The sequence below is a fragment of the Acanthopagrus latus genome, chromosome 2 (genome assembly GCF_904848185.1).
Source record: "Acanthopagrus latus isolate v.2019 chromosome 2, fAcaLat1.1, whole genome shotgun sequence".
In the NCBI taxonomy this organism is placed as follows: Eukaryota; Metazoa; Chordata; class Actinopteri; order Spariformes; family Sparidae; genus Acanthopagrus; species Acanthopagrus latus.
In genome coordinates this window covers 12,689,097-12,701,161 of record NC_051040.1, presented here as the reverse complement: position 1 = coordinate 12,701,161, position 12,065 = coordinate 12,689,097, and the positions used below count along the sequence as shown (strand labels likewise).

Sequence of the window (12,065 nt, the reverse complement as noted above, 5' to 3'; positions counted from 1 at the left end):
TCCTTTCTCCCCTCTGTCTGCTCTGTGCAGCCTTGTTAGTCAGTGTTAGTATTGGTTCAGGCAGCTCTTTGTGAGTGTATATGGCCTGGCCACTCACTGTCACTGCCTGTTTGGCGTAAGAGTGACACATTAACTAATAGGATGGATGTGGAGCACCGGATCAGAGGCTCTGTGTGTCTTTGACTCTCGTTTCTTTTCATGATCCCTCTCTGTTCCACACCTTTACCTCTTTTTACTTCTGTCCTTGAACCGATCTCAGCCGGTGACACTTCCTCAGTGACACAAACAAGGCCACTTTGGTTTCTGTTGAGCTGAACACTAATCGAATGGGGTCAGAGGTTTTGTTTGTTCTCGTTCAAAGCGTTGAGCCTCTGTAAACACAGCAGCTGACTCATTGTGCAATGCAGACGAGCCTTTATCCTTAAAATCAGTGGTTAAGTGGCAGCAAAATGCATTGTCATCTTCCTATATTGTCAGTATCAACTGCAAAGAAGGCATATGCACTCCCAAACATTATTCATCAACACACAGAAGCTGAGTAATTACATTAATGAGCCATGAAATGAGTGTGACCAATCTGGCATTTCACCAGGGAGTTGTCTGTCTTTGTCAACGAGCTGACAGTCTCAGTGATATTCGATATCTGACAGCGGCTAATAGGTATTTTTTAAAATGTGAGAACGGATATTCCATTGAATTGTCGTGCGCTACACTGTCCTGATCCGTCCCAGCGAAGCATGAAATAAGAGCTTGTATTCATATTTTTTTTTTTAGCTGTCTTCTGCCTCTGTGTGATATCTGCTGTATTTGTGGAGTCGTCTGTGTGGTAAAATCTCGCTGCGTGTTGAGAAGCAGCTCCTGAGGCATCAGCTAATGGAGATCCTAGTAATAAATATAGATGATTCTGTAATCAAACTTTCCGCATCTGCTGTGGGAGAATTAGCTCGGGGTCAGCCGAGATTTAATTTGTAGTGTTCCGACCTCTGCCATGAATTGTAATCGATGGCAGCACAGTGTTTTGGTAACGCCTTCTATCACGGATACTTGTTGCAGATTACGGCTGTGAACTGTCACTGACCTCATTAGGCCTGAAGTAGCATTAAGCAGAGCCGGAGCAGCAGCTCATCAGTCAGATTAAAATAGCAGATCCAACTTAAATTTCAAGCCCACCTTGCTCAAAGCATTAAAATAGTGAAGTAACATTGTCAGCAGAGGTTGATGAAAAAACAGTGTTCATGTTATGTCAGAGACCTCTATGTTCTGTGTTGCAGAGATGTCTACCGAAGTTAGCATGCTAACCAGCCCGTCCCTGTAAGTTTTGAAAACATCCTAAAAACACATTTTTTCACTGGTGGAAACCTTTGTTTATGGCATTTTACAAGAAAAAATATAATAATATAGTTTCTCAAATGTGGAGGCTTTTTTTAAATTTTACTTTTGTGCTGCTGGTTGGACAGAACAGACTGTTTGAAGACCCTGATCACCCTCAGGAAACTGTGATCAACATTTATTTGTTTTTTTACTATTTTGCAACATTTTACAATTCATTGAGAAAGCAAGAGGCAGATTACTTGATAAGGAAAATAATCTTTTGTAAATGTTTTATCTTACTCTTTCAGCCTGTTTTCTGACAACCTTCTTGTCTCTCCTCTGCACTCTTGGTCCTACAGCTCCTTCATCACTCCATCTTGCTGCCATGACTCTTTTTTTCCACACATCCTGCCATTCCTTGACATCCGTCTCACTCTCTGTTACATTTCCTCCCATATCTGCTATATAATTGTATCAGTGGCACTTTGGTGCTGTCATAATCCTTCATAGTCAGGGAGCTACAGACTGAGGCGCTCTGAATGTATTCCACCAGGGCAAGAAGGGACTGGGGTTGGAGAAAAGGCGAGCGTAAGTAGTGACAGCACATCACTTTTCTCTGCCTGTGATCTGTCATTGAAGTTCAAGTGAAACTTTATGACATTATTTCACCCACTCCCACAACGCTGATCGCTGGCCGACCACCCGCGGCTGCCTACATGCATGCCCGTGGCAGCCAAATTTGTGTGTGAACATCCTCAACAGCACGTCATCTCTGTATTCATATCCATACTCACCAGCCAATTATGTGCTAACAGGCCCAAATGGAAGTAAGCGTCCACTATTTAGTGTAAAAGGTCAGTCATCTCATCTCTGTGGCGGAAAAGAGTTATCTCTGTGAGAATTGGCAGCTGCAGACATTTGAATTCCAGCCTGAAATTGATTCTCATTGATCTGTGGTAAGATGTGCTATTATCGCATTACAAGTCGTTATTTAACCTTTTATAGTGTGGCACTTTGTAAATTTGTGTTTAGGCGTGTTTAAATGGCATCACTTTGATGATTACACTGTTAAAGGTCAGACAGATGTGAGGGAGGCAGAGGGCGGATGAAAGACAGAGGGAGGAAAAAATGGGAGGAAGAGCAAACGAGGGATGAAATCTGGGAGGAGGAGATTGCAAGATGTTTCTCTCAGGAGCAGGTAATCCGACCAACCCAGTCACCAGAGTAAATGTTAGCGATGTACGTTTCTGCAAACAGTGGTTATGTTAAAACGTCAGATATCTTTATGTTGCATCATTACATTTCTTTAGGATCACTTTTGAATTTTGTTTTGTCACAATGCTGTGCTATTATGCTCCTGCACAGAAAACCGCTTGGTCAGGGTTTTTACAAAAAGTATCCTGTTTTCACTTACAATACCTGTTTTGTCACTACAAACACAGCTGGAGATGTCCCAACCTCCAGCCAAAGATATCCAGTTGTGTTGCTACAAATGCTGCTGGATCTTCCCAAGGTCTCCCCAGATATATCCTACGGTGGCATCCTTCCAAAGTGGCAAAAATATCCAGCGATTTCACACTTTAAGAGGTTGAGATCACATCTACTGGCTTAGCAGTCTTCTTACTTGTAATCCCACCACCATCCCCTCCATCTCCAGACACGAAAGTTACTCCACAGTGAAAACATGAAAAGACATGTTTCGTAGATACCTGCCATTTCTACAACTTCCAACATTTTCTGATAAGCTGATAAGACAGACACAATAGGAAAACATCTAAAGGGGAATATTGATTGGATAAATCATGCTGGTGTGGTCTTAACAGGGGATAGTGGGATGTAAAGAAGAAAGAAAGACAATGAAGGCGTGCGGAGGGAGAGCGAGACAAAGGTAACTGAGTCCATGTTGAGTGGGCCAGCTGCTGTAGGGAAGCTGAAGTCTGGAGGAAGGAGAGCGAGAGAGAAGGAGGCGAGAGGATGACGGACAGGGAGAATAAGACAGAGAAAGGAAGATGATTAAAGGGGGAGGACATTGAGGAGGATTGTTAGGGAAATGAAATTGTTGCACATGCACACACTTTGACTCTGCACTGCTGCTGCTGCTGCTGCTGCTGCTCTGGTGGCAGTGCTTCATCTCTTCTCCACCCACATTCTCCTTCTTCGTGTATCTGCTGAACTCTGCTCGTTGCGGCCAGGGTTGATGTAATCTTCTTGTTAACCTCTGCCAGATATGTTTTTCACTGGAATGCATTATGTATGTGCACGAGAAACTAGATGTACATCTATTCGGACAAAATTGGATAGAAAATAGAAAATATACCAAGTCCCAGGACAATTATAACAAGGAAAATACAAAGAATTAGATGTATGCTTAACATGTGCTGGCAGTTGCCAGGTAGCAATGGGAAATTTATTTTAGAGAATTTTACAAAATGTACATTAGTACAAGAGATTGAAAGACTGGGGATGTCAATGGTTAACAGTTAATCTGTTAGAATAGGTTTTTTTCTGAGTAATATCCAAGCAAAAGCAAAATTAACCAAAACTGAAATTCCCTGATTGAGAAGCATATCCCACATTTCCTGAATGGAAAATGCTACATTTGGAATAAGGCCTAATTATGAGTATTCATACTAAAGAAAACTGTTTAAATAACCTGCATCAAACAAAAATGAATGTGCAGGTAAATGTAGTCATTGTGTCCATCTGATAAGGGTTGTGTTTTTCCCAAACCAACAAGTAATGAGTGATGTAGGTGCCTTGTGGAGTCGACATGGAGGCTGCAGCAGAGCTTATAGTGGCAGCTTACTGAATGTTTATTTCATAGATGAATGAAATATGCCATTTTAAGAATGGTTGTTTCTTAATATTTACATTCTCAGTTGTTTTTCCAACTGGGAAATAGCCACCAAGGAGTAGAACACCAGCATTTGAATTGCTGAAGAACTTGGCTCCAAACTTCAGAGATGTGGAAACAGGCCAAGATATTGTGAATGAAAGGCAGTTGAAGACTTCTGAAGGTGCTCTTGTCTGTTTCATCTCAGTCTCTCCTGTTTTCATCATAAAAATGCCAAAAAAAAAAACCCAAAAAGAGACTAGCCGGCCAAGCATTCAGCAGCTGCTTGGCCAGATATTTCGTCTGGAGTTGGTGGAGACCAAAAACCGAGCTGAAAGGAGATTTTATATTGGACTTACCGTCAGGTGCGGCCCAGATTGAATAACTATTTTACTCCTTATCTGCCTGATGAGCGAATAGGCAATTATTTAGAAGTTCGCCACAAGAACTTCATTAGGTTGTTGTCTTCTCAGGTTACCCAAAAAATCAATTAGGGCATGCTGAATTTGATGTCTGTTTCTTGCTGTGAATAGTGCCAAGTCTGCTGAAATAATCATTAAAGAGAGACGGCTGAGAGTTTAGATCTCCACCTGTACGAGATTTAAACTCAAATGTCTCACCACAACAGAAGAATCGATTTCCTTTTCCGAGATTGCTCCCACATTTTGTACTCCAGGGTGTCAGTGTGTGCAGACAACACTGGGGCTTGTTTGAAAAGTGCTGCAGTGAATACAGAATATATCAGACCAAAATTATTGATCTGTATTTTAATAAGCTAGCCATCAGCAGGAGGGCATTGATCAGTAACGCTAAATATGGAAAAATGCACATTGTTTTGTTCCAGCTGATTGCATCTGCAGAACTGGACACAGGCAATCAGCGAACACCCTGAACAGAAGACGGGGACCTTGTGATTTGTTCAGAGATTGCTCCTGGTGTTGCCGTCTGTGAGGAGACAGCGCACTAATGTGAAATGAAGTGACCGAGTTTTATATTTGGCCGGCTCAATCTATCACTTCCTGTGTCCCCTCGTCACCCACGCTGCTCCCTGCTTGTGTTATTATCCTGTCTCGATAGCCCTGAACCATCTCCTCCTCCTCCATCAACCGGTTATTTACTCTGACAGTTCATCAGTCGGTTTGGTCATTTGTGGGTTTTGCTGTGTCAGCGTCAGCTGTGTGCCATGATGCTTTGCTAATTTTTATACGTTGAATCATTACAGTCATTTTTATTGAACTTTTTTTTATTCATATGTGTGTTTCCTGTGAAAATATATGAAATCAGTTCACTTCCTGCACTTATAATAAAGCCACTCTGGATATGAGGAACCGGCTTCATGCAAGTAAAAATGAATTTTCTACCACCAGCTGCTCCTGCATTCACATACACACACCCCTGAGGGTTCGAGCATGGGAGCAGGTGAAGACATGGTCATGGCTGTGTGTGTATGTATGTATGTGTGTGTGTGTGTGTGTGTGTGTGTGTGTGTGTGTGTGTGTGTGTGTGTGTTAGGGCTGTCAAAATTGCTCCAAAATGGCGTCATGTTGCTAGTGGTGGAATGGTAAGCTAACGGTAGCTTACACAGCTTGCATACAACTTCATCTCGAGGTTCCGCATTTTTGCTGTCTGCTGACCAAAATCCAAAGTGTTTCCAAATGGGCTGCTTGGAGTCCAAACCACTCTCTCTGCTGCTGAGTTTGGCTCTAAACATTCTGCCATCTAGTCTTTCTCTCTGCCATCTGCATCTGCCACGGTTTTTGTCACGTCTCACTTTCAGCAGTGAGCGACACTGTGCAAGTGCGACTCCTGTGACCTGTCCCTGACCCGTCATGCCGTGTGCCCACTTGCAAAGCAGCCGCTGGTTTATTCCATAGTTTATTAATTTTCACAATCGAATCTCCATTTTTTTTTTAAATATTCGAATATATCTTCAAATTCAGAATTCGTTGACAGCCCTTGTGTGTGTGTGTGTGTGTGTGTGTGTGTGTGTGTGTGTGTGTGTGTGTGTGTGTGTGTGTGTGTATGTGTGTGTGTGCTATTTCTGTGTCAGTGCCAGTTTGGACATTTTCACAAAGTGAGGACACTGGCTTTTTTTTTTTTTTTTCCTTGAGAGTAAAGGGCCATTTCACCCAAATGTCAAAACAAAATGTTACTTACTTAATGTGGTTTCTCTCACCAGACTCGCCAGATATAGCAGATGGCTGATTAACCTGTTTTTTATAAAATCTAATTTGTAATACTTATTGGATGATATCAGTTACTACCTAACCCTGGCATTCACATCATCTGAAAATTAAAAGGTTATATAAAGATAATGCGCATTGACAGCGTACCTCTATATCAGATAAATGTGGGTTTTAACACTGTTAACGACAGACTTTGGTGAACATCAAACATGTTATTTCTTTGTCTTTTCCGGCACTTCCATGTTATTAACTTGGAAAAATCTGAATTTCCGAGCTGTTTTTCACGTCTTTGATGTTGAAGCAAACACTATTTACAAGTCGGAAACTAGTAATTACGGTAATTACTGGAAACATATATGCAACATAAGGCAAAGGTTAGGGGCTGGAGACTGCTGTGTTATGCTAGTGAGGATTCACATGACTATAACAGTAGACAAATGTGTGTGAAGTGAATCTCTGACCTGAAACAATCACCTGAGTTTCACGTCTCCAATGGTTGTATTTAGATACTCTGTGAGCAGCAGGGCTTTGCAAATGAAGCCTACGATCCAGTTTTTATTGTTTGTATCCTTATATTTATCTACTGTAGGAAACGTGAATAAATAATCAAATGTTCAAGTATGTGTGTGTGAGAGAGAGTGAGCTCACATCCATAATGAATGTTACCTAGCGGTATTATGATAATAAATCCGGTTATGCTCTCAGTATTCCTCTGTGCAGTTGACACAGATTTTTATGAGTCATGTCTAATGGGACTGCAGGAAGCTGCTCGAAATTGGCTGTAACACAACGATGCAGGAAACAGGTCTGCTTTAATATGGAAACACAAAAGGACAATAAAGCACTGCCCACATGGGTTTTTCCGTCTCCAGTTGAGCTGTCACTCACTGCTCTCTCGTTCCCAATTAAACCAGGAAATGGCACTGACGCTCTTTTTCATTTAACCTGACGACTTACACATCAACACACATTCACCGCCTCTACGTCCCCTCACTGCACATACAATTAAACTTTCACAGCTTTCAATAATTGTTGTGTTGCTCTGCTTCTCCTCCTCTCCTTCTCTGTGCTGACATCAGCTGTGATTCCTGCAGCTGCTGCTCACCAGACGTCTGTTTTATCTCTCGCTCCCTCGCTCATGGACTACAGTTCCCTCCTCCTCCTGTTTGCGCTGGATGTGCAGGCACTGCCTTTTGTCTTTATGGAGTGACTCCCTGCTGGCACGGCGCCTAGAACAACTCCCTAATCTAATAAACAGCATAATCAGGCCGCTGCTCCTGCCGGGGTGTTTAACCCGAGTGTGAGCCCCAGAGGCAGAGTGGAGACCAGGGTTATGGCCTAATGGGGACTGGCCTGTGTAGGCCTTGTTCTCTCTGTGTGTTCACCGCCTGTTGTATGTTAACTGTGTGTCAGTTCTGTATGCTTGCGTGTCAGGCTCAGAGCATCTGTTGTGTGTGTGGACAGTCAAGTCCACGTCTGTAGGCTGAGTCAAGCATTGAAGTCCTCCTCGGCCTCTTTGTGGCTCAGCAGGAGCTTCACATGTGGGTGGGAGGGAGGTGGAGGTTCGGGGTGTACCTCTCAGTTTTCTCCCCTTCTGACCACTCAAAGTAAATCCTCCTCTCCCTGCAGGAGATCAGCATCTCTCTGTGGAGGCAGAACTCTCTGAGCTTATTTTGAATCCCTGCTTGTCCTCCTCCTCCTCCTCCTCCTCCTCCTCCTCCTCCTCCTCCTCCTGCCTCCTGCTGCTGCTGCCTCTTTTCTCTCTGCTTGTAATCGTCTGCAGCTCCTCAAATACAGCACATTGCCATACCAACACTATTTCTTAATACCATATGGACAGCTCTGCTCGAAAATGAGACAAGGCAATGACACCCACCATATTTACTGTTGTCATGACAGTTGAGCACATACAGGCTCTCAAATTGGGAATCTTGAGACAGTTCAAAAGAATTGTTTTATCTTCTTGTGTTTTTGGATGAAATTAGTCAGATTAAATTTATTTTGAGTGGCGTGATCACAGTGAATCTTCATTCCTCTCACTTCACTTTGCACTAGTTGTCTCACCATCGCTCACTGAAGTGTGTCTTCTAGAACTGATTCCTCTCCTGCTGGTCTTCTCCCCATTTCCCTTCATTTCTTCATTGCTTTCCACAACTATGTCAGCACATCACAGATTAACTCTCCACAGAGTGGATCTGTGTTTGAAATAATGAGGGAATCTATCTCTAATTAAACTGAAAAGTAAACACCAGATATATGCAAATGAAGTTGGGAAGTTATTCAGTTTAGACACAAAATTAATCATTTGTGAGGGATCCAAATTCAAGATGCACAAGGAGCTCTTTTACACTCGTTTTCCGACTGTCTTATGTTAGGTTAGGTTCATTTTGGTCTGATATTTTTATCTTCTCTAATTTATCCAAAGCTTTATCCTTATACTTCCTCACAGAGACTTCCCAGCTAGCACTTGACGTTAGTTTAACATCACAGAGATTTGGACAGACACTAGATTTTAGTTTGAAAATCAGGTTGATGTCAATAACCAACGCTAGTTTTCATCAGTCAGTCTGATGTTGGCATCAGACGTCTTGACAGTGAATTTGGTTATCCACTGTTGTAACCTCCACTCAACCAAGTATCAGTGCTGTTGGCTAGCAGGATTGGTTAATTTTTCTCCAATTTTCAGAGGGAACTGTCTTCTTTCCATCTCATATGCAAACAGCTTGGATGATGATTAGATGATCCCTATATTCTCCTATGTTTGGAAAAACTTTGTTTTAATAACTTACAGTGCCATTTTATCTCACATGTATTATACAAAGGAGGTTATGTTTTCACCTGTGTCCATGTGTTTGTTGGTTTGTCAGCAAGATTACACAAAAACTACAAAACGGTTTCCACAGAACTTGGATGGAGGACAGGTCTCGGCCCAAAATTGACCCCATTAACTTTTGGTGCAGATCTGGTTAAAGGATCCAGGAATTTTTTCTCACTTTCTTTAACATTTTGGTTAATTTCTCGGGGAATAATGCATGGATCAATAGGTGTAACTCCCATCAAATTATGAGTCATATTGCAATTGTGATTTGTCAGAATAATGGAAATTTAGTTTTTGGTGCATATTGTCCAGCCTGAGCCTAAAACTAAGGGATATTCAGACTCATCACTTTGCCTCATAAGAACCACACCGACAGGCTTACAGTGCCGTATGTCGAGATACAGACACGTTTCCAGCACAGACATCAATTAGCTTGTCCCAGATGTATTATACTGGATGTATTAAACAGTTAAAGAGGAATCATCTGTTTCATACATCCCTGGCAGCCTACTCCTTCCATTGAAAATTGATCCCCAACTTATGATGGAAAAGTTCCTCCTGCTTCCTGCCTCCTGGTGCCTTTAATGCATTCACATTAGTGTCTCTGTCTGGACCAACCTGGCTGACGGGCTGCACTCGAGGACAACATGACAATAACACCATGATACAAGTCTTTGTGGTTGTTAAATATTTATTGGGTCTAATGGTTTAGTTTTGAAATGTCGAAGGGACTCAGGAAATTGTCTTGTCTTTTTCACTGGTTCTGTGTTAAAAAGGCAAACTGAAACTTTTGACAGTGGCTATCAACCTAACACCATTCCTGCAGCCATGAGATAGAAATCCTCTCATTCGGCCAAACAAGGCTTGAGGGATTTTGCCTTTAGATCAGTGGGGAAATAAGACATTGGCAGGGTTTCTGGAGCCTTGAGATGGCCTGTTGTTGAGAAGGACAAACAAATAAAATTAGGCACACAACTGGGAAAGGGCCTGTTCTATGTAGCCAATGAGATTTCACACTTACAATGCCTATATTCTGATGATTAAATTGGATTAATTGGCAGGTTATTGTATTGATTAGTCAAGAAATTGTTTTTGTTGATGAAATGTAGAAGGTGACATATTAAAATGATGTTCAACAGTCCAATCCACTGACATTCAGTTAACTATCATATACTACATGACAGAAAACTATAATATCCATACAATATCTTCTACATTATCTACATTTTAGGTCTAATAATCCAAAATGTACACCTAATATTTGGTACCTGATTATTTCCCGGCTGTTAGTAAAATCTTTGGGTTGAGAATAAGGAGTCATTAGAGCCAGAAGCAGATGAAAACTACACTCCCTCTCCACAGCGTTGATAAGCAAATTGATCTTAGAGACCGCTAATGGGGAATTGAATTAGTTTGAGTCAAGATGAATGAGTCATGTGAGGTCCCTGCTAATGTAGCATAATGGCTGATATGTGATTAGAAATTAGACTTTGAGAATGAATCATTTGTTAGAAGTTGGAAAATTTGAGCGAAGTCTATACATAAAAAAAATGTGTTTACTTAAATTTTTGAATGTAGGAAGCTCTCTTTGACTTTAAAGCTTTTTTTTACCTTAAAATAACAGCTTGAAAATCATTTGTACAATGTCTCTGTCTCAGCCACACCACCCCTCTGTTACATGCACCATGTAACTTCATGCCGCAACCCAGGCTTCAGTCAGCTAATACAAATAGTCACTTAGCTGCATGGCTAACTGGAGCTTGATTTATGCTCCCTCTGCGGAGGTTCATGCCCTTTGCCATAGCCTGACGTGCTCCTTGCCTGTAATGTACATGTTGCAGCAACACTGACCGCAACAACCGTAATTGGTAGAAACCAACTGCCGTTTATTCAAGGGGTTGTGACCTGTAGTTTCCCCAGTAAACACACCGCACTACTGCTCTTTTCTCGTTATACTTTCCTCTGAGCTGCTGCTCACTCTGCCAGAGTGTCTCTGAGCTAGAAAGCAGACAGTCTGAAGGGCACATATTACATGCCTCATTTTCTGAACAATTTCAGCAAACGCTGCTAAAAAAATCATATCATAGTTGTCATCGAGAGTTACTCATTTTAGTAAAAGACCTGCAGTAATCTTGAGAGTGGAATCAGCTTCAATTCTTAATTTTCTTTGATACTGAGCTTTATTCTTCTTTATATTTGCTTCCCATATTTGAATTTAAACGAATGGCTGCTGGACATTTGAGGAAATATGTCTATTCACTGTCTTGCAGAGAATTGATGTCGATGAGTTTGTTGAAACCAATAAAGTATGTGTTAATAAGTGAGTTCTAGAGATGCAATTGGACAGACGAAGGCTAGCTGTTTCCTGCCTTTCTACTAAGCTACACTTAAAGTCGTTTAGCTATAGCTTCTTATTTGACAGACAGATATGAGGGTGTCGCAGATCTTCTCATATTTTCACAAAATATTAAACCATTCCTTCATGCTGAAATGTTCATGTGTGTCTATAAATGCTAGTGAGTGTGCAGGCTAAAGAATGTAAAAGTCAAGGTTCTCTCTTGCCCAAGGTCCTAATTTAATAATAACCTGCAAATCACTCAACTTGTGTTTCTAATTACAAGTGTTGTTAAGAGCTCCTTGTTTCTAATCAGCTGATGGGTGGCGAGGTAGGGGAGCGCGGTAACACTGTTCTGGTTAACCTTGAATTGTGCTTTACAGTCATGACCAGCATTACTGTAGAACATCTTTTGAATTGTTTTAATGAACATGTTCATTTTTTAATTTTTTGGCTGTTTTAAATCTTTCCTAATTTTGTATGTGTGTGTGTGTTTTCAGGGGAAGGAGACGACAGAGGAGGAGGATGAAGTCGCTGTGGGGATGGAGAAAGGCTTCATGGATGAATTCTTCGAACAGGTTT

The 12,065-nt window shown here is 41.5% G+C and overlaps 1 protein-coding gene across 2 annotated transcripts in view; it reads left to right on the top strand.

The window, feature by feature from the left end:
- Positions 1–12,065, top strand: part of stx1a (syntaxin 1A (brain)) — a 59,129-nt gene that overhangs the window by 4,861 nt on the left and 42,203 nt on the right. For both annotated transcript variants that reach the window (XM_037083031.1, XM_037083037.1), the window contains exon 2: positions 11,984–12,061. In XM_037083031.1, coding sequence (XP_036938926.1) covers positions 11,984–12,061 — 78 coding nt within the window. The remainder of the gene's footprint in view (positions 1–11,983; positions 12,062–12,065) is intronic.